Here is a 25884-nt window from a genome sequence, read left to right as displayed (position 1 = left end):
TTGCCAGATCAGGCTGTGAAGGCTAGGACTATAATAGAGTTTAAAGAGAAGCTAGATAATTTCATGGAGGCTAGGTGCATGAAAGGCTATTAGCCAGGGGATAAAATGGTGTCCTTGGCCTCTGTTTGTCAGAGGCTGGAGAGGGATGGCAGGAGACAAATCGCTTGATCATTGTCTTCGGTCCAGCCTCTCTGGGGCACCTGGTGCTGGCCACTGTCGGTAGACAGGATACTGGGTTAGATGGACCTTTGGTCTGACCCAGTACGGCCGTTCTTATGTTCTTATGTTCTTATGTTCTTATCATGCCACTGTTTCAAATCCATGGTACACCCACACCTTGAATACTGCAAGCAATTGTAGTCCTCCAACTTAAATAAAGTTAGGTTATAATTGGAAAAAGTTCAGAGAAAAGCAACAAAAATGATATGGGATATGGGACAAGTCATACAAGGAGAAGTTAAAAGGACTGGGACCATTCATCTTAGAAAAGAGATGCTTACAGGGGGGTATGATAGAGCCATATAAGATGATCAGAGATGCATGATATGGGTGTCCCTATATCTCTGACTGCCTGGGGCTGGGACTGGACAACAGGGGAGAGATCACTCAACAATTGCCTTGTTCTGTTTGTTCCCTCTGATGCATATAACACCCACCACTGTCAGAAGACAGGATACATGAACCATTTGTCTGGGGGATCCAGAATGGCCATTCATGTTTTATGTTCTTATCTGATTAAATAGAAATAGAAATTCAACTTTAACAGCCTGAGAGTATAAGAATGCATCTATGACACTGACACAGCCAACCTATGTGTGACCCACAATAACTTAACAAGCGGCACTGCAATTGTATCAAGACAAGTCACTTATATGTTATTTCAAAGGGTGTGTCTAGACTACTGAGTTTTGTCGACAAAAGTGGACTTTTGTCGACACAACTATACCTGCATCTACACTACCGCTGAGTTCTGTCGACATAACGTCGACAGAACTCAGCAGTTTTGTCGACGCTGGTAAACCTCATTTTACGAGGCATAACACCTTCTGTCGACAGATTTCTGTCGACAGAAGGTGTTATTGCATGTAGGGTTGTGTCTAGACTACAGGGTTTTGTTGACAAAGCAGCTTGCTTTGTCAACAGAACTGAATGTGTCCAGACCCTCTTTGTCGACAGAAGTTTTGTCGACAGATACTGTCGACAAAACTTCTGTCGACAAAACCCTGTAGTCTAGACGAACCCAAAGAAAAGTCCTAGACTAGCGATCACCAACATCATGGATTTTGGTAATAGATATGAAAGGTAGATGTTATGTATTATTGTCTGTATTTATATCTTGCTAGAAGTTTAACATAACCAAATTAGCTTGTAGATTCCAATTCCTTTTCATGTCTTAATTGCCTTAATGATATGCAACTGTCTTCAGTTAACCTTAAGATCAAAGATATAAGACAGTACAAGAAAATATTTTTTACATTGCCTTCAGCTTAACTATCTGTGTTGTAATGGAAGACCACGATCGGCTAATTACCTTATGTGAATGACTATCACCCATTTACCAGTGTATGCATAGGAAATAGAAAATTAACTTCAAAACAAAGCACGACAGGAGATCTGCATGACCTATTCTTTCTCAGGGAGAGATCCTGCTTCGACAATTTCTGTGAGGAGGCTTGCCAACCGGCTAGAATAACTATAAAAGACAAGTTATGGGACTGATCTTCTCTCTCCAGTCTGCTTAAACTTTGAACAGGGGACGTGTAAGCCATAGGACATAGATCTTCCAAATAATTATTTGGAATAGTCTGGGAAATGCATGGAAAAACTAACAGCCTTTGCATCTAAACTGACTCTGGATGTTGACCGGTTAGCATGATTCCAGAGAGACTTTTACAAGCCAGCCGTTTATTCCACCATGGTTGTGATCCTGAACTATGAAAAGTGAAAGTCATTTTAACAAATATCTATCACTTAACCATTTGTAACTCTCTTCTTTTTCCTTTTAACAACAAATCTGATATTCGGTTATTAAGGATTGGCTGATATTTAGGGAAGACCTGTGATTCATATTAACCTAAGGATAAGTGTCTAGTCCTTTGTGATTGGTGATTATATTAGACTTAGTTGTCTAGATGGGAACCAAGGTCTGGAATGCCTAAAGGGTACTATTGTTTGGTATTTTGTTAACCAGAGTAGAAGCTCTTTTCTTACTGGTTTGGTGAATCTAATTATAAAATCACTCGTCTGGGGAACTGCCTGCCCTGTTTCTTACAGTCTGGCCTGAGTGCTGTCACAGCACTCTTATGGAAACCTTTCTCTTATGGAAGCAGAGGGATCTTAGTCACTTTGAGGCCCCAGCTGCAGGCCTAGTAGAATTTCTCATGCATTCACGTTGAATGTCAGATTTGATTTAAGTGGGGAAGTCAGCTCAAGGAAGAGTAGAACTATACTCACTGTGCTATTAACTATCTCCTGATAGGCAGTTAGCAGCCAGACACTGGCCTGCAAGGCCCTTCCTCTCTCCCACTCCTTCTCTGAACTGAGCCAGGTCTCTAGTAGCTGTTGGCAAAGCAGGAGAATGGACAAAGTTAGTACCAGAAAATCCCTCCCAAACGTTTCTTTTAAATAGGTTTGATTGTCACTAAAATCCCTCTCCAAAGCATTTAACTTCCATATAGCAAAAGATTTATATGTCTCCAAAAAGAGACCCTTGTATATACAAGTCCCAGGGACCAGATTCACCTCTGGTGTACGTAACTCCATCAAAGCCAAAGGAGTTACATGAGAGATGAGTCTGGCTCTGTGTATGTGAGGGCTTCTGTAGACTGTCTGATGGCAGCTGTCTAGCACATTGCATGCAGTTTGGGGTCCGGTGCTGTGTTCTCTTTCCTGGACAGCTTCTCCCATGCTGAGTGGCAAATGACAGAGAGGAGCAGAGAAGTCTCCCCAGCCCAGCTCCTTTTATAACTTTATTTTCATACCAACGTTGCACCTAACTCCCCTCCCCTCCGCTCTTCAAACTATTCTGTTTATGTCTGAAGAGCAGGAAGTCTTTGGTGAATGAGTTTCCATACACAGAGCTTAACTCAATACTAATTCATTCCTTTTACAAGAGGTGATCAGTTCTCACTGGTCCTCTTGAATTTGGTTACTGCACTGATGATTTTCTTTCCTGTCCATGTAGTGTTAACTATACTGGAAAAACTAGATCTCAGTCCACCACTGGCATAAAATGGAACAGCTCCCATGGATTTCAATGGGACACATTCCCACTTACTTCAGGAAAAAACTGATGCTTTCTCCCTAAAATTCACCCGCTGCGGAAAATTCCTCCACAACAGAAGCTTGAGCATCATCCCTGCTATAACACAAGAAACAATTATCACCCTGGTCCTATGGGCTACTCACATGAAACATTTCCTGGAACCAGTCTGGGGTTGGTTCTTCCTCAAGCAGGATCTTCATTAGCTCACTAAGGGCTTCTAAGGAGCACTCATACATCAACTGAAACCAGAAGAGAAGGAGCGAGGCTCAACACCAGATCATTTCTGCAGGAGGTGGAGGTGAAGTTAGCCATGACTTTGCAGGGAGGCCATGTGTGGCTGCTATCACCCAGTGCTTGCTGGGCAGAGATCTCAGTGGAGTCTGCCAGAGGGGAATTGGTGTCATATACCTCTATGTGCAGAGTATCCTCTAGTTTCTTGCCTTCCTCTTTCATCTTCTCCAAGGGAGGAAGGGGAAATACACTTTTAAAACACAGATCAAGGATCTCACGGTTTTCCTCCAGGGTCAGAGATGGTTTGAGTTTGCTGTCAGAAGACAGAAAGAGAAGTCACGTGTTAGATTCAATACCATAGCCAAGTAAAAAATGGGTTAAATGAATAAAGATTATCCCAATCTAGAACCCCAAATGCAAACAGCCCTTCACTTTGCAGCTGTGCACCTCTTTGTACCTCTGTTAATTATTTGCTCATCTAGAAGTAAAGCTAAAACTTCAATTCCCTTTTTAGAGGAATCCACCAGCTTCCTTCCCCCTGCCAGCTAGCCAGACACCTCCATCCCCACCTGAACTCTTCTCCGTAGTATGGCATGCCCCACAACCTCCACTCTTGTGCCTTTCAAGCACAAATCTCCAAACAGACATGACGCATTCAAACCCTCAAAACAAAAACACCATGTGAGCATCAGCCTGCTCCCAACCTGACACTCATGAATTAACAAATGAGAAGACATCACAGTGCCAAGAAATATGGCATAGAATATCCTACCACAGCTGTCCAATCGCAAACATTGCCTCGTAACGAACTGGAGACACCAGGGAATCCAATGGTTCCTTTTTAATGAAGTCCTGAAATGCATGAACAGAGACATAAAAATAGGAAGTGGGTTTGAAAGGCAGAGAAGCCTCCCCCTCACCTTCTGAAACAGGGCTTTATGCCAGACCTGTAAGAAACAGACACTGTTTCAGTGGCTCTCTGCCTCAGAAATGGACCGTAGAGACATCTGCTATACACAGGTCATCAAGCTGTATCCTGGCAACTCATCAGACACTATCCATTCCTTCCAGTTACAGCCCACAATATGCCAGCATCCCGGCCAAGCACAGTGGACCCAGCATTCTGGGTGCCAGGCAGGTAAATCATGACACTGCAGTAGTATAGCTACAGCCAATGGAAAGAATAACATCTACCCGGACAATCAGTCTCATTACATAATAACAAAATCCCTTGTAGCTCAGGCTTCAAAGTTCCTAATCACTCACCATCATGTAATCAAGGAGCTCCAGTTTGTAAGAGAATTCAAATGCCTGGGAGTCTCCAGTCTTCAAAACTGCACAGCTAATCTCTGTTGCATTCTGGATGAGGGTTGATTTCAGGTCCATGTCCTACATTTCCAGGAAAAACAAGAGGATGTGGGTGAGAAACTGAGAGAATCAGATTCCAGAAGAGTAGAAATTAGATCTAGTCTCAGGAGAAGTGTCTGCAGACCCCAGAAGACAGAGAACCCCAGCTCTACACCCATCTCAGAAAAAGAAAAGGCCCAGGTTGATCAAGTAAACCCAGGTCCATTTACACAGAGTAGTCATGACTCCTGCTTGATGTGGGAGGGAAAACAAATTTTATGCAATTTAAACAAGAAACTTGTGCCTAGTAAATGCACAAGATACGAGGGCAGATTATTTAGAATTTAACTTGTTCGCAACATTGATCCCCAACACCTGAAAAACAAAATGTAAAACCGCTACTAGCAATTTCTATTGTGCCACATTATGCACATTCTACAAATATCCTGGTTAATGAATATGAAGTAGAGAGATATCACTATTACTGACTCTTCCAAAAAAGCAGGAAATGTGCCCAGTCTGGGTGTGTTGCAGTGGACAATATCAGGGGCCATAGTTCTTAATATTTGTATTTGTGAACTACTGGAAAATGTCAACTTGGTTCATTTGTGATCAACTTTTTTTGACAATGAGAGTCTCAGTTAGGCTAAGTCTAGACTGCAAAGTCTGAAAAAGATACGCAAAGTATGAATCTGTCTCTGCTTTTCTTTCAAAAAAGGCTTTTTCGAAATTTGGAAAAACCTGCTCTTTCAAGCCATCCCTTCCTTCCTCATAAATCAAGGTTTACAGGGATGGTGAAAGAACGCATCCACTTTTCCAAAAAGTGGATGCGGTATTGCTTTTCTGGGATCCCTCTGGGATCCCGGAAAAGTACTGCAGCCTAGACATAGCCTTAGACAGAGTAGAATGGAATGGCAAAGTGATGTGGAGAGATTAGAACTATGCACTGAGACCAGAATCAGGGCTGGCAAGTGGACAGCCATATATCTAAGGAGCAGAAATAATGAGCAGGCAGACAAATAGGAAGACAGATATGGGGAAAGGGAAGTAGATAGTCCAAGAAACAGTGATAGCAAATAAACTAAATACAAGCCAGCACTATTCTCCCTTGAGTAGCAAGAGGTAGAGCTAGATACTCATACATATTAAGGAAATTAAGGTGCATCGACAGGTCACCCTTACCTCGAAATAGCTTATTTTGAAATTTGGCATTGTCTAGACAGCAACAAATTTTGAAATGAAGCACTATTCCAAAAAGTCCCTTAACCCTCATGGAACAAGGTTTACAGGGATGTTGGGATAGTGAGCCCGTTAGATTTCAAAATAACGGGCGCACTCAAAAGATGCGGAATAGCTATTTCGGGATACTTCTGATACCCTGAAATAGGTTCACAGTGTAAACATAGCCTTAGAGTGTTATACTGCACAGCCTGAGTGTGACTGCATCCGAAATACTATGTAACTGTGACCTAGAGAATTTCAGAAGAACACAGAAAAACTAGAGAAAATACAAACAACAGCAACAAATAAGATATTTGTTACAGCTCACACTCCATCCATGAAGGTTTTAGATTTGATGCACATGACAAACGGTTGTTCAAAGGAGATTTTTAGAAAAATAAGCCCTCTCTTAGAAAACTCAGGTCCAGTGGAGGCACTGATCTAACTTCAGAGTAATATCCCCAACACTTATGCAAAAACTCTTACTTGGCAACCGGTTCTATAATGGTGTAGGATGTTCTCTGTGATGTCTGCCTCCACCCGAGACAGAAGTTGCTCTTTTGGAGCATGCATAGCCACTTTGCTGTATGTCAGCATCAGCGTGCTGCGGGTCTTGGCTCTTTTCCCGTGATGGTAGTCCTGGACAATTGGAAATGTCACAAGAGACAATTACTTCTGATTCATTTTGCCTTGAAATTCTGATCTGTTGCTGACTGAGGAATTGCTTTTGGCAGCGATAATAGCTTGTACTTGAAAAATGTATTTAAGCCAAACCATAACTGCATGAGGCACAGAGGTATTGGTGTCTCAAACATACTGATTGGATAATTCTGACACAGAGAGCCCAAAGTTTTGACCCTACCCCAGTGACATAAATGGGAGATTTGTCATTGACACTGATAGGCACAGAATTAGGTGCTAAATGATATGCCTAAATCTGCACAGTGAGTAAACAGCAAATCTGGCAATGGTGGCCAAGAGACCTAATATGCTGTTTTATCCTCTGGATAAATGGTTCTCAACCAAAGGTACGCAGAAGTTTTCGAGGAGGACAGATCAGATCATTTCGATATTTGCCTAGTTTTAGAGCAGGCTACCTAAAAAGCATTAGCAAAGTTACAAACTAAAATTTCATACACACAATGACCTATTTACACTGCTCTATATACTGCACATTGAAATGTAAGGAACATATTTATATTTAAATTAATTTATTTTAATTGGTATGGCATATGAAAATGGGAAATTAAGCATTTTTTCAGTAATAGTGTGTTGTGACACTTTTTTGTATTTTTATGCATCACACAGAGCACATCCATTGGGGGACAGTGTTAGCTGACCAATGAGACTCTACCGGGGCAGGAGATACTGTCTCTAGTTTAGAGGGAGAGGAAGTTTGAGAGAACCCCCTGGCTCCTTTACCTTCAGGTGACCAATAAACCCAGAAATCGTAAGTTTATCCATTGCTGCCCCAAACTCCTGAAGTGTGTTCAAGATGAGGTCCAAGTGGCTCTCGGCAGAGAATGAAAGGATGGAAATGACTCCCTGTTACTCAAGAAAAATATTGGTTAGTGAATCTGACCAGGTGCCCAATAGACCCCCACAAGTCAATTCCTTTCACCCAAAGTAGTGTAAAGTGCCAATTAGGCCTGAGACCTATGGGAGGGGGGAGCAAAGGGTGAGTGAAATAGCAACAAAGAGGACATGAAGCAAAATGGCATCTGTCCCAGGACAACTGAGAGCTGAGTTGCCCAGGGGACATTCAGAGGGTACATGATAAGGTAGGGAGAGGGACAGGGTCCTTACCAGTCTATCAGGGGCTTCCATGTAATCTGTTGTCTTCAGAAACTTCTGAATCTGTGATTTAATATGGACCGGGTCCTGACAAACTGCCAAGCAAATTCCTAGTGCCTTATAGAGGAAACACTGAAAGAAAGAGGCCAGCATTGAGATATCAAGAACACCACATGCTTGTCAGTATAGAACCAACCCAGCAACACACACTGACACAGGAAAAAACAACCGAGCCAAGACCAAGCACCCCTGCTGCAGACACATCCCATCATCTTCCGCCACCCAGTTAGGGAACAATTCAGTACCAATAGCTGCTCCAAGCAAATGCCAGCAGGGGAAGAGCAGGGAACAAGCAAACACAAATTTTATACACAAAAAAACCAATGAAGCAGAGAGAAGTCTCATGCAGCCCTCCAACAAGAATTCCAAGAGCAATTAACTAGAAACTAAACCTTAACAGAGAACAAACCTTCTCTTTGGAGGGGCTGGCATAGCCGGCCATCTGCTGGCTCAACTCAGAGCTTAGCTGGCTGCTCCAGGCATTGTCATTTATCTGCTCCAGAGATGTTCTGAGGAACTGTGTGTAAAACAAGAGCTGGTTTATTGAAAGAATTTTTGGTTGGGGCTTGAGAGTTTTTTCCCTTCCTTGTTCTCTGTTGTAACCATTCCAATATTCAGGTGTCATAGAAAGATTATTTCCCTATTGAGAACTATGAGCATTGACAACCCAGACTTCCTCTGCCGGTTGTTCTTTAACCTTTGCCTTATGATTCTGCTCAGTCCCCAAACTCAGATGCACAGCAAATTGGAGAATGAGATCTGACCATTGATTTTATAGCAGACAGAGGATAGGTCTAGTGAACTTTGATCAATGGGCCATCATTAACAAAGAGCCAAGCACCTTCTCTGAAGTGCTACAGACTCTTCATAACACTTTCTGCGGGTATGCAGGGTTGTGAGGTATCTCACTACCACCTGCCCTTGGCATGAGGAAGCATTCTCTATGCCTGCCAGGTGTCAGCTCCTGACTCTGCCAGACACAGGAAATGCAAGCACACCCTTCTCACCCGGACCCAGCTTTGCTGTCCTGCAGATAAGCAATAGGCATGCTTCAATCATCACACCCTCTACATATTCCCAGAAGGTCCAGCCCCTGTTCCACTGGACACTCCCAGAATTCACAGGTTTACTACTTACCACCTTACTATTTTCACCTCAGCATCACTGATCCATTTAACACACCGCTCTTAGGTGCATATACAGTGAAAATAAGTAGAGTTTCATTCACAAAGAATGGAAATTTGAGAAGCAGCAAGCAGAATTAATGTAAACAAAGATTACGTAAAAGTAAAATCACCACACACTTCCTAAAGGTTAAACTTAGATAACCAAACATTCCTCTGTCTCACAAAGGATAGCTCTCCCAGCTTGAAGCACCCAGACCAAATGTGATCCTCCTAAGTCAAGCAAGTTGGCAGCTTATTCCCTAGATGAAGGATAACTGGTACAGGATACCTCTGGACCTCCCAAAATAGTTTCAAGCATCTCACTAGTAAACAGGTATCCCCTATTGTTTGGTTTTCTTGGATAGAGTCGCCTCTGGAGACTTTGCAATCACTTAATTAGAATTTTCTCAGTCAATTAACATCCATTGTGAATAATTACTCAGTCTACATACAGCCAGACAAAGTTGCTTTTCACCTTCTGGTGACCAGCCTCAACTCATAGACCTCAAAAGCATAAATTTTCAGTATACATCCAGAAGTAGTATTCCCTCTAAGGCTACGTCTAGACTGCAAGCCTCTTTCGAAAGAGAACATCTAGACTGCAACCACTTATTTCAAAAAAGCGAGCCGTTTTTTTGAAAGAGAGCACCCAGGCAATCTGGATGCTCTCTTTCGAAAAAGCTCCATTTGCATTCAATAAAGCCTTTTTTCGAAAAAGCCCCATTTGCATTCAATAACACCTCTTTTCAAAAAAAGGCTTTATTCCTTTTAAAATGAGGTTTACCGCGGTCGAAAAAATGGCTGCATTCTTTCAATTTAATTTCAAAAGAATGCAGTGGCCGTCTATATGCAGAGGAAGTTTTTCAAAAAAAAGGCCACTTTTTTCGAAAAAACCCTGTAGTCTAGACACACCCTGAGATTTCCGATCCATGAACGGAATGAGATTTGTCTTGTGCGCTGCTGTGGCACCTACCAGTTATTAACATACATATATATACTGTATATATATATGCAGTCTTTTTCTTTCTTCAGACTACCATCATATTCTCTCAAATCATAACTTTTTAAAAAGTGTGCAGAAAAGAAATGTCTGTTCTTTTTAAAGTTTGCAAAACATTATGGTGATACTTAAAATAGTGTGCATTCTAACCTACTTGAAAAAGCACATTTGTACAATTTAAAAAAAACCTCTTAAAACCCCCAAAGCAGTTGACATTTTAAAAATTCAGGTTTTTTCAGAGAGCTGTAGTTGTGAAGACTCTTTAAAATGTGAAGCAAGTGCAACTAAGAGACATGGTGATAGCTGCACGTATTTTCAGAAAATCATAAAAAATAGCTCTGCTACACATGAATTGCCTTATTTGGGTCAATCATGAATTAAGTTGGATGCCCAGTGATGATATTTAAATGTATTCATTGGTTATTGTGTTGCTCATACAAAGCATGTAATATAGTGAGGACATCAGTCATAGTCTATTCTGAAAGGCACTTCACTTTGGTCTTAGGAGTGAGTGGCAGCTGGTTACCGTAATTTATGTCTTCAATTTGACCTGTAAAGCCATCAAACCAGAAAGAAGGAACAGAGCCTGAGGGACTCTTGATCCCTACCAAGAGAAGCCAATCCCTCAGGGCCCAACAGAACTGACGAAACTGGGTTTCTGTGCCCAAAGTATCCAGTACAAGCCAATTCAGGAGCCAAGCTTGAGTAGCTCAGCAGAGCCCATACGTCGCAACATGAGGAAATTAAACCCAAGATGCTTGCCAGATCCCACTGCAGTATCCAAACTCCACTGAAGGGATAGCAGAGGACTGAGGTATTTGTGATGTTACTTGTTTGTGATGAAGGTGATTGGTCCTGCCTCAGCTTATTACTGGAAAGTTAGGAGGGCGGCCAAAGCCACCCAAACAGCCGCTGCTGGCAGCCACCACTGGCCACGCGGCTCGAGCCCCGGCCGCCCAAGCAGCTACCCCTGGCCACCTGGCCCCACCAACGGGGCCGTGGTGGCCTGTCCACTCCAGCTGGAACTGGAGCAGCGAAAGCCTCACCATGCCCTGGCTCCAGCCGGAGCAAACAGGGGCAGGGCAGCCTGCTTGCCATCATGCGGCCCTGCTAAACTGCCTCTGTCACCACTCACCTTCCGATCCAGCAGGACAGTGAGAGGAGAGTGCTGCTGCGTGGCTCTGCAGGCGAGGTGTGTGGGCTTAAAATTTGTTGTGCGTGGCCATGCAGACACGCAGCTTGTAAGGCCTGTCCAGAAGGCCTTATATATTATCCATCCAGACATTTTGCAATGATTATGATGATCAGTGTGGCCAGCAGAGGCTTTACATGATACTCTTTGATGAACTGAAATGTAGAGATCAGCTCTAGAGGATCCTGGCAATTCTATGCACCCCGCAACCTCTGTCCGTTTCCAAAGTCATACCCTCAACTCCCATTGAAGTCAGCAGGAGATCCAAATTTTGAACAGCAGCCAGGTTATACTGGAAACCTCACAAGAGAGCCTTCATGGAGACATGTATAGGTCCCTGCTGACCTACCGTCCATCCAGTTCCTTCAGGCCAGCCTACTCTGACAGTGGGGAGGGGTGGGATTTGGAAAGGACATGACCACACATCTCGAACAGCAGTTACAAAAAGGTAGGTAACTGGTTTGTTTCTTTTTCGAGGGCTTGCTCATGTCTATTCTGATAGATGACACCCAAGCAGTTCCCATGGAGGAGGGGGCCAGAATTAATTGAAACATCACATCACCCCTTACCTGTTGGGTGATGCTGTGGTGTGACATGACGGTGCAAATAGAGGAACACGTTGCTGCCCTGCAAATATCCTCAATGGGAATCTGTAGGAGGAACGCTGCCAAAGATGCCTGTGCTCTGGTGGAGTGAGCTGATGGCGCTGGAATTTTGGCAAAGTAATAACAGGAAATATCCACAATGAGATACACTGGGATGAGATGAGAAGTCCCTTCATTCCTTCAGCCATGACAATAAAGAGCTGTGGTGATTTACAAAATGGCTTTGTGCATTCAGCGTAGAAGGCTAGGGTAGGGTCTGTCTGACACATGGTTGGCATGATGTTTTGGGAAGAAAACCAAGAGGAAAATGTCCTGGTTTAGATGGAAGAGGGAGACAACCTTGGGTAGGAACACCAGATGCGGACAGAGCTGCACTTTGTCCTTCCAAATGACAGTGTATGGAAACTCATAGGTAAAGGCCCGGAGCTCTGAGACCTAACTAGCCAAGGTTATAGCCACCACAAAGACCACCTTCCAAGAGAGGCAAGCTAGAGGGCAGATTGCTAGGAGCTCAGACAGCAGTCCCATAAGTCTAGAGAGGACCAGGTTAAGGTCCCACTGTGAAATGGGGATGTCTGACCTGGGGATACAGCCTCTCCAAACCCTTAAGGAAACATCCCAGCATAGCATTGCTGAACAGAGATCTTTCCCCAGCCCCAGGATGGAAGGCAAATAACCACTACGTGGCCGTTAATGGATGACAGTGTCAGTCCCTGGCACTGGTTAAGGTATAAAAAGTAGTCAAGCACAAGGGAGATGGAGGTTTCTTGTAGGGGGATGTACTTTTGGAGGGACCAAACTGAAAATCACTTCCAGATTGTTAGGTATGTTGCCCAAGGGGAGGGTTGCCTCCTGCCCAACAGAACCTTTCTAATGGAGTCTGAGCACTGTAGCTCGAGCTGGTTTAACCATGGAGTTTCTGCACCATGAAATGGAGGTGCCCCAGGTGAGGGTGCTGTAACTGGTGATGGTCCTCGGTGATGAAATCAGGCTATGGAGCAGAAGGATTATCGGTCTGTCTACAAATTGGTTCACCAGGCTGCTGAGCCTATGCTGCTGCAGCTACACTGCTGCTATGAGGATGAGTTCCGCCTTGTCCTGCCAGATCTTGAGGAGAACCTTGTGTACTAGAGGAAAGAGCAGAGACATGTACACCAGGTGACTGGACCACGATATCTTGATTGCATCTGCTACCGATCCACAACTGTGGGTCTGGAAGGAACAGAACTGGATGCACTTATTGTTGCTCCTTCTGGCAACCAGGCCCATTTAGGGATAACACCAACTTTGGAAGACAGAAAGGACAATATCTGTCCTGAGGAACCATTCACGGGTGTTGACTGAGCAGCTGAAATGGTCTTGTAGGTTTTTTTGCATCCCTGACGGTAAGTGGCGAACAGGTAGATGTGGTGATCTACACCGAAGTCCCACAGGTGAAGGGGTTCCAGGCATAGAAGAGAGAAGCAAGCACCGCCTTGTTGGTTTATGCAGGGCATCACTGTGGTGTTGTCTGTCAGTAATGAGACACACCTGCCCTGCAGTTGGGGAAGGAAGGCGAGGTGAACTGCCCTGAGCCCTCTGACACCAATGTGCAGCAGTAGTTCTGATTGTGACCACAGGCCCTTAGTTCTGAGCTGCCCAGGTATGTCCCCGCAGCCTGTATCCAATGCGTCCAGGACCAGAGAAAGAGAGTTGGGATTGGCAAAGGGCACTCCCTCACAGACCCCTGAGGTTGAAGCCACCAGTTGAGATATTCTAGATTAGAACTAAGGTGAGAAGGGTGACCAAATTATGCAACAAATCCTTGTTGGGCTTGTACACGAACCAGGCCTTTAAAAGGCAAAGCCACAGCGTGGCATGCTATAGGACAAATTTGCAGGCCTCCATGTGCCCAAGAAGCCTCATGTAGCTCCTTTCTGCAGTGGTGGTGAACCACTGGAGGCTGCCAATGAGGTCTATGATGGTGTGAAACTGGGATTTGGGCAGGAAGACTCTTGCCCACGTGGAGTCTAGAACTCTGTCTCTTGTGTCGGGAGGGACCAGTGTGGACTTAGGTACATTCAGAATGAGACCTAGGTCACTAGAAGTGGCTTACATCAACACCCCAGGATCGAGAGCCTGTTTCTAAACTTGGCCATTGATGAGTCAGTCATCCAAGTACAGGAAGATCTGTACCCAATTTTTGTTCAGGAAGGCTGCCACTGCACTCCTATGCACTTTGTGAATAGAGGTGGGGTCATGGAGAGACTGAATGGGAGCAGAATGAATTGGTAATGCAGGGCTGTTGAGTACAAATCTCAGGAATTTGCTGTGTGCGGAGATGATTGAAATATGGAAGTACGTATCCTTCAAATCGAGGGTGGCATTCCAGTCCCCCGGGTCTAGGTAGGGGATAATGGTGGCCAGAGAGGCCATATGAAACTTGAACCTTCTTATGAATGTGTTGATGTTTCGAAGGTCCAGAATGGACCTGAGCCCACTGTTGCCCTTGGGGATAAGGAAATATCAGGAGTAGAAACTCCTGTCCCTGAACTCCTGAGGAACCCCCTCTATCGCCGCCAGTGTAAGGAGCCATTGCACCTCCTCGACAAAGAGTTACTTGTTAAAGAGTCCCTGAAGAGGGATGTGACAGGTGGGTGGGAGGGTAGGCGGGTAACGAACTAGACAGAATATCCCACTTCTACTGTGCTCAGCATCCAGAAATCTGTGGTGATCTGATCCGGTGCCAGCTCCAGAACTGGAGGTAGAAGTGCAGACTCTATAAGCAGGAGTTTCAAGTGCCAGTCTCTTTCTTCCTTTGTTCTGGGCATAAAGCCTTTGCAAATGATGCACTTATTTAGCAGATGGCCTCCACCTAAGCACGTGAAGCAAGCAGCATGCAAGTCCTCTCTGGACCTAGTCTAGCCTCAGGAGTCACAGTGCTTAAATCCCTAGGGTTGCTACATGCCCCATGAATGGGGAGAATGGAAAACAAAAAGAGGAACCCCCCCCCCAAGGAAATTTACTATTGACTACTAAAAATGCTAATTATTACACTGAAATGACAATTAAGTCAGAACAACGTACAATAACTACAGCAAGAGATGCCTTGCAAAACATGAAATCAAATTCTCCAAAGACCATCACTGGCGGTAGGAAGGACCTGGACGGCTGATCAGCTCAGGAGGGATCAACATACATTGCTCACCCTGAAAGCGCCACTCCAGAAGTTTCCAAATCTGATCCAACAGTACTGCTAGTAAAAAAGCTACGTCTATATTGGCATGATTTTCCGGAAATGCTTTTAACAGAAAAGTTTTCCGTTAAAAGCATTTTCGGAAAAGAGCTTCTAGATTGGCACGGACGCTTTTCCGCAAAAGCACTTTTTGTGGAAAAGTGTCTGTGGCAAATCTAGACGTGCTTTTCCGCAAAAAAGCCCCAATCGCCATTTTCGCGATCGGGGCTTTTTTGCGGAAAACAAATCTCTGCTGTCTACACTGGCCCGTTTGAGCAAAAGGTTTTCGGAAAAAGACATTTGCCCGAACGGGAGCAGCACAGTATTTCGGCAAAAGACCTGACAATCTTACATGAGATCGTCAGTGCTTTTGCGGCAATTCAAGCGGCCAGTGTAGACAGCTGGCAAGTTTTTCCCCAAAAGCAGATGATTTTGCGGAAAAACCTGCCAGTCTAGACACAGCCCTAGTGATTGTGTGCATGGAACATGCACACACGTATTGGAATGGACAGGAGCAAGCACTTGAAGAAGAATGGAAAATTCTGGTGAGTAATCCAGAATTTCCCCAGACCTTCTCAGGCTTATCTGTCACTAAGTTCTTTCATTTCGTTTTCAGCACTTGCCACAAAAATGTTCCTTGTCTCGATTTACACGAGACTGTAAAGAGCTCTAACTAGAAAAAGATACATGAGAAAGTCACCAAACCTTGTCTTGTCTTTGCTGCTTTTTAGGTTTTCACATCATAGATTTTCTTTTGAATGTAAAAAGTAAGAAAGACTCCTTTACGAGTACCCCAGTGATGCACTACCATCATTAGCATGCTGGTTTTCAGGTTAAGTTCTGTGTCATTCCCAGTGGTACTATGAAGCTATTTATAATTAGAGCAGTCTGAAAAATGGTAAGTCTGTTTCGCAAAACAGGTGGAATTTTTTGTTTGTTTGTTTTCTTGATTTTCAATGCCACAAACAAAAAGTGAAAAACTAAAACCATTTTTCAGTTCTTTGTTTTCTCCTTTTCTTACCCCTCATCACCATCCCTTTTTTCCCTCTTCCATTTTCTGATTGAAAAGAGGATAAAAAAAAGAAATAAACAGGAAAACTACTGAAACCCTCCCCCCCCCATCCGTTTAAAAAAAACCTAAATATTTTCTGTTTGGGTTGGGGTTGTTTTGTTTTTGGTCGAAAGATAATACAAAATAAAAAGTTTCCATGAAAATGTTTTTGAAAAAACCCCCATATTTCATCAAAGAAACATTGCAAATAAAATGATTTGTCCCACTCTGCTAATAATGAATAATTTATAATTAATTCTTTCCCAGCTGATACATTTGGGTGCGGGGATGTATGCTAATACATCTGAAAGTCATCCTGTACCTGAAGCAGCATGTGCTCCCACTGTTCGTGGTTCAGAGAATTCTCTGTGTTTCCTATAAAGCAGGAGGCAAAACAACAGTGTAATTTACAACAGCAAGAATAGCTGTCCCCAATATACCCTCTGCAGTCAATCTTCTTAAAACTACCTGAGCTTTCAATGCTAAAAGGGACCGATGCCAATGTAACATACCTGGGATTTCAATGCTAAAAGGGACCGATGCCAATGTAACATACCTGGGATTTCAATGCTAAAAGGGACCGATGCCAATGTAACATACCTGGGATTTCAATGCTAAAAGGGACCGATGCCAATGTAACATACCTGGGATTTCAATGCTAAAAGGGACCGATGCCAATGTAACATACCTGGGATTTCAATGATAAAAAGGACCGATGCCAAAGTTCTCTACTGGGCTAAGAACAAGTATCATTTTTATTCAGAGTCAGTCAACCCACGAGGAGCGAGATGCTGGACACTCCATAGGATACTTTGGGGTTGCCACCCCAGCTCCTACTTTGGGAGAGCCCATGGTGGCCACCTCAGTTGTCCTATGGATGGGTCCAAGAGAGACCCAGCAGCCTGCTCTGCCCTGCCCCACCCTGCCACACTGCCCTCTCCCAGCCTGCTGTGTGCATTGTATCTGTGGCAGTAGGAAGCAAGGTGCCCCGGCTCCAAGGCAATGCGCTTCCCATGGCCACGGCGATGCTGGGAGAGGGCTGTGGGGCAAAGAAGCGGGCTGCCGAGCCATTGTCACTCCTGTTGCTTTGGTGATTTTGAAGGCAGGAGCCCATCCTACTGCCATCCTGCACCAGGACCCCCCAGTAATCCCTCAGCTCAGAAGAGGGGGCTTCAGCAGCAGGGCAGAGCAGGGGCAGGAAGGGATAGGGTAGGGCAAAACAGGGGCAGAGTTTGGAGAAAAGGTGAAGCAGAGGCAAGGTAGGGCCTGGGGCTGGTGGGCTGCCCTAAGCCTCGCCCCTGGGGAGTGCCCCAAGCCCTACAACCCCTGACAGCCCTGCTCCTAATTACTTTTGACTTCAATGGGAGCTGGGGGCACTGGACGTCTCATCAAACTATTTAGCACAAGGGACATTAAATATAGTTTAATCGACTAATTGACTAGTTGATGAATTTTCCATCGACTAGTTGATTAGTCAATAAGCGGGGGAGCCGCAGCAGGGTTAGCTCTCAGTCCCGGCAGCTAACCCTGCTGCGGCTCTACCTTTAAAGTGTATTAAGAGCTGACAGGCTCTTAATACATATAAAAGGCTGAAGCGCGAGCCGGGATACCTGACTGCTGGCTCACGCTAGCTCTCCCCTGCTGAGCTTCTGATTTTTTAATGTATTAAGAGATGGCAGGTTCTTAATACATTTAAAAAGCAGAGTCGCAGCATCTGGGATGGAGCACAAGTCAGGAATAAGCTGATTTCCGGCTCGCATCCAGTACCCGCTACTACCCTGTCTCCTGCGGAGATGGTGCTTGGGGGAAACCAGCTTTTAAGCCGGCTCTCCCCAGCACTGGCTCCTGCTCCCCCCACTTGCTGTCGCTGCTAGATGCAGCAAGAGGGGGGGAAGCAACTGGTCAAGGAACTAGTCATGTATCCGATAAGCTTTTGCTTATCAGATAGTCAACTAGTTACTTACATTCCTATTTAGAACATCAGAAAACTGGACTTAAATATGCATGCACATTTTTCCTGCATAATACAAGATTCTGACTTGATCCTAAACTTGTGTAGCTTTACTGAAGTCAGTGGAATTATACTGATTTACATCGACTAAGAATCTGGCCCTGTTTCTGAACAGCCAGCTCTAACTTACCCTTCTTTAATGTCTGCAGAACATAGTGCTGTGGACTCTGTACAGAAACAGCAGCCAGGGAAGATACAGCTCTTTTTTTTTTAATAGCAAGCCCACTTGAAAATTGTAGGGTCCAATATATATCAGAAACACATTGGGATTGTGCGTCACTTAGGGTATACCTACACTAACCACTGGATCAACAGGCAGCGATTGATCCAGAAAGGGTCAATTTATTGCCTCTAGTATATATGCGATATATTGACCACCAAGTACTCTCCTGTCAACTCCAGAATTCCACCAGAATGAGGACAGTAGGTAGAGTTGACAGGAAAGCATCTGGTAAGTAGATCTAAGTGTATCGATTTCAGATACATTATTCACATAACTGAAGTTGTGCAACTTAGCTTGCTGGCTCACAGTTACATAGTACAGAGACTATATTGTCCTAGCTTTGTCACTATAACCATATTGACATTACCCCGTAGTATAGACACAACCAACGCTAAATTTTTTCCCACTGATGTCAATAGTTTCATACGACTGTAAAATTGGTGAAAGACATCAGGCCTACAATACGTAGATTACACATTATATGTAGGGCACCCACTTGGTCAACGTAGCTTTGTTGTGACAGGCATGGATTCTATCGCTAATATATGGATTAAGTTTCCTAACAGAAAGAAAAACTGTGGATTTTTAAATTGAACTAATCTTGACAAGAAACATAGGCTGAGTCTAGACTGGCAAGTTTTTCTGCAAAATCATCTGCTCTTGAGGAAAAACTTGCCAGCTGTCTAAACTGGCCGCTTGAATTTCCGCAAGAACACTGATGATCTCATGTAAGATTATCACCTAGCTAAGATCAGGAAGATACTGCTGTAAAATGGTCATTCAACTGAAACCTTCCTGGCCTGATTCCATCCTAAGTGGTTGGCCCCCGGTTTGACACTGGAGTTAGCTCACTGGTTCACAATTGTAGAAAAATTTTGTGAGGTGTCTAGAACCCCAGTTTCAATTCCACACTATTCCCACGGACTGCAACATGCATGGCACCACACATGTCAATAGGAATCTGCATTTTCTGCTTTCTCTTCTATCCTCCATGGACCACGTCACTCCCAACTAGCACTTTACCTTCAAGGTGCTGCAGCAGAGCTGGAATCTTTACTCCCCACATCTCACCCACTGCTGCATGGATATTTTGGTGCAAGGCTTTTAGCAGCTGCAAGACAGAATATCCGTGTCCTTCTCTTTCATAAGGAGATGAGGCTACAACCTGTCAACGAGGGAGAAAGCACAGGCTAAGTTCTGCAGCAAGATACCAGCTTGTTCTTGAAGGAGGAAATATTTCAGATTCTCTCACTGTGGAGACTACACACTGTAGAGCTGCTGCTTCTACTGCAGTGACTTCCTAAAGAAGAAAATATTCTAACTAGCATGAGGGTGTAGAACAGTGTGTCTCTGTCTGATCGGGGAGGGTGGAGAGAGACCCAATCATACACATTCTTCAGCCTAAAGCATTTAGCTGGAAAACTGATTTTTATACTTAACTGTTCCACTTCACATTTCTCAGAAAACCTGTTCTCTGTGGTCTACTTACCAGGAGTCGTGCCAGCAATCCCTGAGGTGTAGGGAGTTTCCCTGGGAAAAGAAATAGAAGATCATTAATTATGCCAGACTTTGGAGAATCCCGCTGATGTTGTTCACCTAGCCATTTCCAATGTGCCCACCAGCGTTGCATGCAGCTGATAATATTTGCATTTCCATAGTGTTTTCAGGCGGAGCATCTCAAAAGTGTTTTACAAACATGAGTTAATTCCTCCTCATAGCACCTCTAAGAAACTGGCGTTAACTAGTCCTCAGTTTCACAAGTGGGAAAGCTGAGAGAGAGCAAGTGATTTCCCCAATGTTATATCAGAATTTTGGTGGTGATCTGGAACCAGAACCCCCAATTTCTAGCTCCCTCCCATTGCCATGTTTTAATCCCAAGACCATCCTGCATTCCTTTTAGTCTCTTGACTGAAGATGAGAGAATTGGAACAGGCTGAATCTGGTCATTTCATAGTGGCTGGTGAGAATAAATGAAAGAGTTTCTGTTATAAACCTTGTCCACTGTAGTCCAGGCAAGCAGCTTCTCCTCCTTCTTGCATCTTTTTCTCAGCCATTTCCTGGAGGCATCTGCAGAGAGGCTTCAAAGTGCCAGTGTACTGAGTTGGCACCACATACGTTAGAAGCCTTGGCCATAACACCTGCACAGAAGAGCAAGACAGTTCAACACTTGGCTATTTTCATTCCCCCACCTCCTACTGGCTGAATCCTTCTGTCATGCACCTTCTCCATTTAGTCATCACTGACCCTTCCCTATCTCGTTACCTTATCTCGATCTCACTTTCTCCTCCCCTCCGCCATCATCTCACACTACCTGTCCCATTGATCCCTCTCTCTACATTTTAAGTACACTGCCTTGTTTGGAGAGCATTAGCAATCTGGTTCTCATCCGGAGATGAATCATCTTTCCCTGCATTATAAAGCTACTTAGACAGCACCATAAATTCATCCTGCACTTTTCAGACATACAGAAGGCACAATCACGGCCCCAATAACTGTTTAAATACAGGATCACCAAGTCTACATTTCCAAGGGATTCATGGGGAATCTAAGGAGACGTTGCACTCAGGCAATCGTGGTAATTAACAGAAGACCACTGCATTATGGTTCCTTCCAGTGAAATTCCTTTTTATCTTGTCTGTACTGTGAATCGCTTCCTCCATGATACAGAGGTCCCATCATCTCTGACATGAACTTGACATGCTGTACCTCCATTATCCTGACTGGCAAGAAGCTTCCTTATGGAGAGGTACAGTAGATATACGGAAGAATGTCTTTATTTCACGAAGCAGTAGCAACATGTCACTTACTTGGGTCATTCCAGTGACTGATATGTCCAGGCCTTGCAGGATGTGAATGCACATAGTTTGGATAGTGCTTTCTTCCTGAACATCCTGGGAGGGAAGTTTTGTCCCCTGCTATGAGATAGATACATAGAATTTACTAGCTAGTGGGAAAACACTGGCTGTAGAAGCGGTGTCTATTTCTTACAAAGCCTTTCTGAATATTGACCTATGAGAGCTTTTCCATTGCATTAGGAGTGCACAAATCATAAAATCATGGATTAAGGATGGAAGGGACCTCAGCAGGTCATATAGTCCAACCCCCTGCTCAAAGCAGGGCCAGCCCCAACTAAATTATTCCAGCCATGGCTTTGCCAAGCCTGGCATTAAAAACCTCGAATGATGGAGATTCTTAAGGGAAGAGAATAACAGAAACACCTAACTGGTGGGTCAGAACCCAGGCTTAGGAAAACCCCAGCACAAGGGGACACAAAGAAGATAGAGAGAGGCTGTTCTCAGTAGTGACAGATGACAGAACAAGAAGCAGTGGTCTCAAGTTGTGTGTGTGGGGGGGTGGATCTTAGGAAAAACGATTTCACGAGGAGGGTGGTGAAGCACAGGAATGGGTTACTGAGGGAGGTGGTGAGATCTCCATCCCTAGAGGTTTTTCAGTCCCAGCTTGACAAAGCCCTGGCTGAGATGATTTAGTTGGAATTGGTTCTGCTTTTAGCAGGGGGTTGGACTCGATGACTTCCTGAATTCTCTTCAAGCCCTATCGTTCTATGATTCTATAAAAGAGTTCCCTGAACAGTATTCATTTTTTGAAAAATTTTCAAAAAAGAACATTTCTTCTTTTTATCTCTGAGGAGAGCCACTCAGACTCTGCCCAGTGGAAATAAATATGCAGAACCTAGAGGGAGCCATTCTGTTTGTTCTGATGCCCCAAGCAGCTTGATCATTCTGTGCATAGTGAATGTGAGTCTATCTATAGGCTAAATTCTGTTCTTCCTTACACCAAACTAAATATTGATCAGCTCTACTGATTTCAGTTTAAATAAGAGCAAATGTGGCCTGATGAGAAAGAGTTGCCTCCTACTTTCTTTGAGATGGGTAGCATGAAAAAGAGGCAGTTGGTGAGTACTGCCATAAGCTCCCACTTCGTAGCTAAAGGGCCAGGCAGAGCTAAGATCCTCAACAACTTACTGTAAAGTTAATGTATATCATGGATCCCATCATGGAACTCTGTGTCTGGAGTCCATGACTCTGCCCATAGCTGGAAATACCCATTGAAAAGATTTTGAACTAGTACACATAGAACAGAGTATGAAGTGTGCAGCAAACTTTTCCAGGTTCTAGACATCTTGATGTAGGCTGCATAACTTCAGTGTTTTGCTAATAGTTTATGTATGCTTCAGCAGCCACAGGATTGGGCACCAGTGTGTTCTTTGGAGAGTCTATTTATAAAAAAGATGTGCTTCCTTATACAAGAGCATTTCACTGAAAGATTGTGTTGTCAGAATTTTCACTGACTTGCCCAAGGTCTAAGGAATGTAGGTCGCACTGTCAGATGTAAATATCCAGAATCAGATTCTGGTCTCTGTTAGACTTGTGTAAATCCAAAATAATGCCACTGAAGTCAGGGGCATTACCCTGGCTTTACACGAATATCACTGATCAGATTCTAGCTCTAATCCTTCAGTCCAGCTGCATCCTTGAGCATCCAAAGCTCCCACTGAAGTCAAGGGGAACAATCAGCATGCCAGAATGGCAGAACTGAGTCCTAAGTGTTAAGAACTCTCCTTACCAGATTTCTGGTGGACACATCGAACTCTCTGAAAACGTATGCAACCATATCCCCTGCTGCACAATTCTCCACACTTCCTGAACTGAGCAGCTTCAGGACAAAATGGAGAGCTGCCATCTTCACCTGCAAGGGTAGAGATTATGCACGAGTTATTATTATCCCTTCTGCATGCAATATGAGACAGGATATGAGAGTCCTTTTGCTTTTGCTTTTATCTCTTTGGAATGGTGGCTGAAGTACAAATGATTAACACATCCGTTATGTAAATTCCTTGCAACACTGGCTACCGAAGTACCATGCAAATGCCAGTTTTCACTTTCAGGTGACACTGTAATTAGGAAAAAGGCAGCATTTTCTCCTATAAATGTAAACAAACTTGTTTGTCTTAGTGTCTGGCTGAACAAGAAGTAGGTCTGAATGGACTTGTAGACTCTAAAGTTTTACATTGTTTTGTTACAGTTAACAAAAAATATCTACATTTGTAAGTTGCATTTTCACGCTAAAGAGATTGCTCTACATCACTTGTATGAGATGAATTGAAAAATAGTATTTCTTTTGTCATTTTTACAATGCAAATGTTTGTTATAAAAATAATATAAAGTGCATAGTACACACTTGTCATTGTGTTGTAGTTGAAATCAATATATTTGAAAATGTAAAAAACCACAAAAATATGTAATAAATTTCAATTTTTAATCCCATTAATTTTTAGTTAACTGTGATTAATTGAAACCCTATTAATAATCTCAGCCTAAAAATGTGTCTCATTGCCAGACTCTCCACTGAGTGAAATACTTCCCAGATATTAACAGCAATACCACTATTCCACACACAATCTTACCTTAGCACTCTGATCACTGAGAGCAGATTGCACTGCCTTCACAATCAGAAACTTTCTAACTCTTGTCTCAGGCACTGAAAGATAAGGAGAAGTGTGCAGTATAGTATATCTTTGTTCCAAACACTCATGCTCCACATTAGAATGTGTCCTGGGCCCTATTTAAGAGTACTACCAAGCTTCATTCATATACAGAATCAGCGGGGAAAATATAGGGCCAGGCTCTGATCTCAGTTACACCAGTCTAAGTCTGAAGTATTTCCACTTCTGTAAATAGCACCATCATCCTATCCTGATGGAAATATTGTAAGAGAGTTAGACAAATGGAGGTCAGTGAAGTTAGTCTGTGTTTACCACCAGTATAGCAGAATTCGGAATCTATTCTAGAGTGTCTAATACTTATTCAGTCAGGAGTACTATTTTGTTTTTATCTCATTATTATTAACATGCATCCGCCACAAGATTACATTTGTATTTGAACCTTGAAAATATCTTAGGCTACATTCAGCACTTAATTAACCCTGTTGATTTCTGTGTGACCACATGGGAGTAACTTAGAGCAGCACTGGGTCCCTTTAGTGAATTTCCAACCCTCTGGTGAGCATGCAGCTAAAAGGGTGTCGCAAGGAGAAGGGAGAAAAATTGTTCTCTTTGGCCTCTGATGATAGGACAAGAAACAATGGGCTTAAATTGCAGCAAGGGAGGTTTAGGTTGGACATTAGGAAAAACGTCCCAACTGTTAGGTTGGTTAAACACTGTGAAAAATTGCCCAGGGAAGTTGTGGAATCTCCACCACTGGAGTATTTAAGAGCAGATTGGATAGACACCTATCAGGGGTGATCTAGACAGTGCTTGGTCCTGCCATGAGGGCAGGGGACTGGACTTGATGACCTCTCAAGGTCCCTTCCAGTTCTAATAATCTATGACTATATGACTCTATGTGTTACAGCAGGAGCAGATGACCATTTTGCGGGGCTCCGGGCAGCATAATGCCGCGGGGCCCCCCCCTTGCCACGGCGCATGCACAGTGACGTCATGTGCATGCGCGGTGGCACCACGGCGCGTGCGCGGGGCTTTTTGAAGCGCGGGACCCGGGGCGGCCACCCCGCTCGCCCTGCCCTATATCCGCCCCTGTGTTACAGATCCTCTGTGCCCCATTTGCAGAGATCATGAGTATGTTATAGCCCTACCATGCCTGCAAAGCCTTGGTTCTTTAGATCAACCTATAGCAGCTCATGCTTTTAGCTCTGGATGTCCCCAACTCAACCCCCAGCACGATGGCGATGATCGCAGCAGTCGCAGTTACTCCTGTGTTACTTACAGTCAGCACCAATAATAGCTGTGAGCAGATTCAGGGATGCCACACGAACAGTCTCATTCTTAATCTTCAGCTGCGAGTGCAGAAAAGCTATGAGGTCATCAGGAGAAGAACGGGCTGCAAAGGAAGAAATCACATCCTCACTAACAACTGAAAGCTCATTCTTACCACATCTACAAAAGAAGGATGTTACAAGGAAACTACTGTGTAATTTGGAGTCTCTTCCCCTACCTAGCAGTAGGATACAATAGCACAGCTCCATTTGATTTTCCATGATGAGCTGCTGAGTTGGAGAACAGATCTGTGGGAAGAAGAGAAGTGATCAAAGGAAAACTAATCAGAACAAGCAACTGAAAAGAAGATGCTCAATTAATTTCTAAGCACTCACTTCCTACCTTTCCAAATAGGGCTCTGAACCCAAAATAAATGGTACTGACTGCACAACAAGAATCAGAAACAATGACCGATACATTGGATAACAGAAGTTCCTGCTTTCAAAGTGTTTTTAGCAGCAGAGCTAATTGAATCAAGACTTGATCCTTGGTAACTGGTTCAAATGGTTAATTATTCCACCATAAAAATGTAGGCCTTATTTCCAGTCTGAATTTGTCCAGCTTCATTTTCTAGTTATTGGCTCACGTTATGCCTTTCTCTGCTAGATTATTACATATGTTTCCCCACATAGATATTATAGACTGCAATTAAGTCACCCTGTCACAGGATAGGTCCTCCCCATTTGGATGGGATCAGTTTTTACTATATAA

The 25884-nt window shown here is 43.8% G+C and overlaps 2 protein-coding genes across 2 annotated transcripts; both read right to left on the bottom strand.

Annotated features, from left to right (window-relative positions):
• Nucleotides 1-3393: 3393 nt before the first annotated feature.
• Nucleotides 3394-7598, bottom strand: LOC142819874 (maestro heat-like repeat-containing protein family member 2B). Its single transcript, XM_075908520.2, has 6 exons — nucleotides 7487-7598; nucleotides 6551-6703; nucleotides 4763-4885; nucleotides 4269-4348; nucleotides 3674-3809; nucleotides 3394-3504 (listed from the first exon to the last, which is right to left on the bottom strand). The coding sequence occupies exons 1-6, from the start codon at nucleotides 7526-7528 to the stop codon at nucleotides 3394-3396; spliced, it is 645 nt and encodes a 214-aa protein (XP_075764635.2). The 5' UTR covers nucleotides 7529-7598.
• Nucleotides 7599-19025: 11427 nt separating this feature from the next.
• Nucleotides 19026-21241, bottom strand: LOC149521512 (maestro heat-like repeat-containing protein family member 1). The gene is made up of 4 exons (XM_089773408.1): nucleotides 21188-21241; nucleotides 20374-20551; nucleotides 19870-19910; nucleotides 19026-19545 (listed from the first exon to the last, which is right to left on the bottom strand). The coding sequence occupies exons 1-4, from the start codon at nucleotides 21239-21241 to the stop codon at nucleotides 19363-19365; spliced, it is 456 nt and encodes a 151-aa protein (XP_089629534.1). The 3' UTR covers nucleotides 19026-19362.
• Nucleotides 21242-25884: the final 4643 nt, after the last annotated feature.

Source organism: Pelodiscus sinensis, chromosome 26 (assembly GCF_052426305.1).
Source record: "Pelodiscus sinensis isolate ZL-2025 chromosome 26, ASM5242630v1, whole genome shotgun sequence".
NCBI lineage: Eukaryota > Metazoa > Chordata > Testudines > Trionychidae > Pelodiscus > Pelodiscus sinensis.
The sequence above is the reverse complement of the archived record's forward strand: the minus strand, read 5'-3'. Positions and strand labels throughout refer to the sequence as shown.

Excerpts from the sequence above, each read along its gene's own strand:
- LOC142819874 (XM_075908520.2), bottom strand. The coding sequence starts at position 7,528 with ATGGATAAACTTACGATTTCTGGGTTTATTGGTCACCTGAAG. Across the intron at positions 4,886-6,550 it reads ATTATAGAACCGGTTGCCAA|GACATGGACCTGAAATCAAC; the intron begins GTAAGAGTTTTT and ends CTGGAAATGTAG. Across the intron at positions 4,349-4,762 it reads AGCTCCTTGATTACATGATG|GACTTCATTAAAAAGGAACC; the intron begins GTGAGTGATTAG and ends CATGCATTTCAG.
- LOC149521512 (XM_089773408.1), bottom strand. The coding sequence starts at position 21,241 with ATGTGCATTCACATCCTGCAAGGCCTGGACATATCAGTCACTGGAATG. Across the intron at positions 19,911-20,373 it reads CCTGGACTACAGTGGACAAG|GGAAACTCCCTACACCTCAG; the intron begins GTTTATAACAGA and ends TTCTTTTCCCAG. Across the intron at positions 19,546-19,869 it reads GATTGCTGGCACGACTCCTG|GTTGTAGCCTCATCTCCTTA; the intron begins GTAAGTAGACCA and ends CCTCGTTGACAG.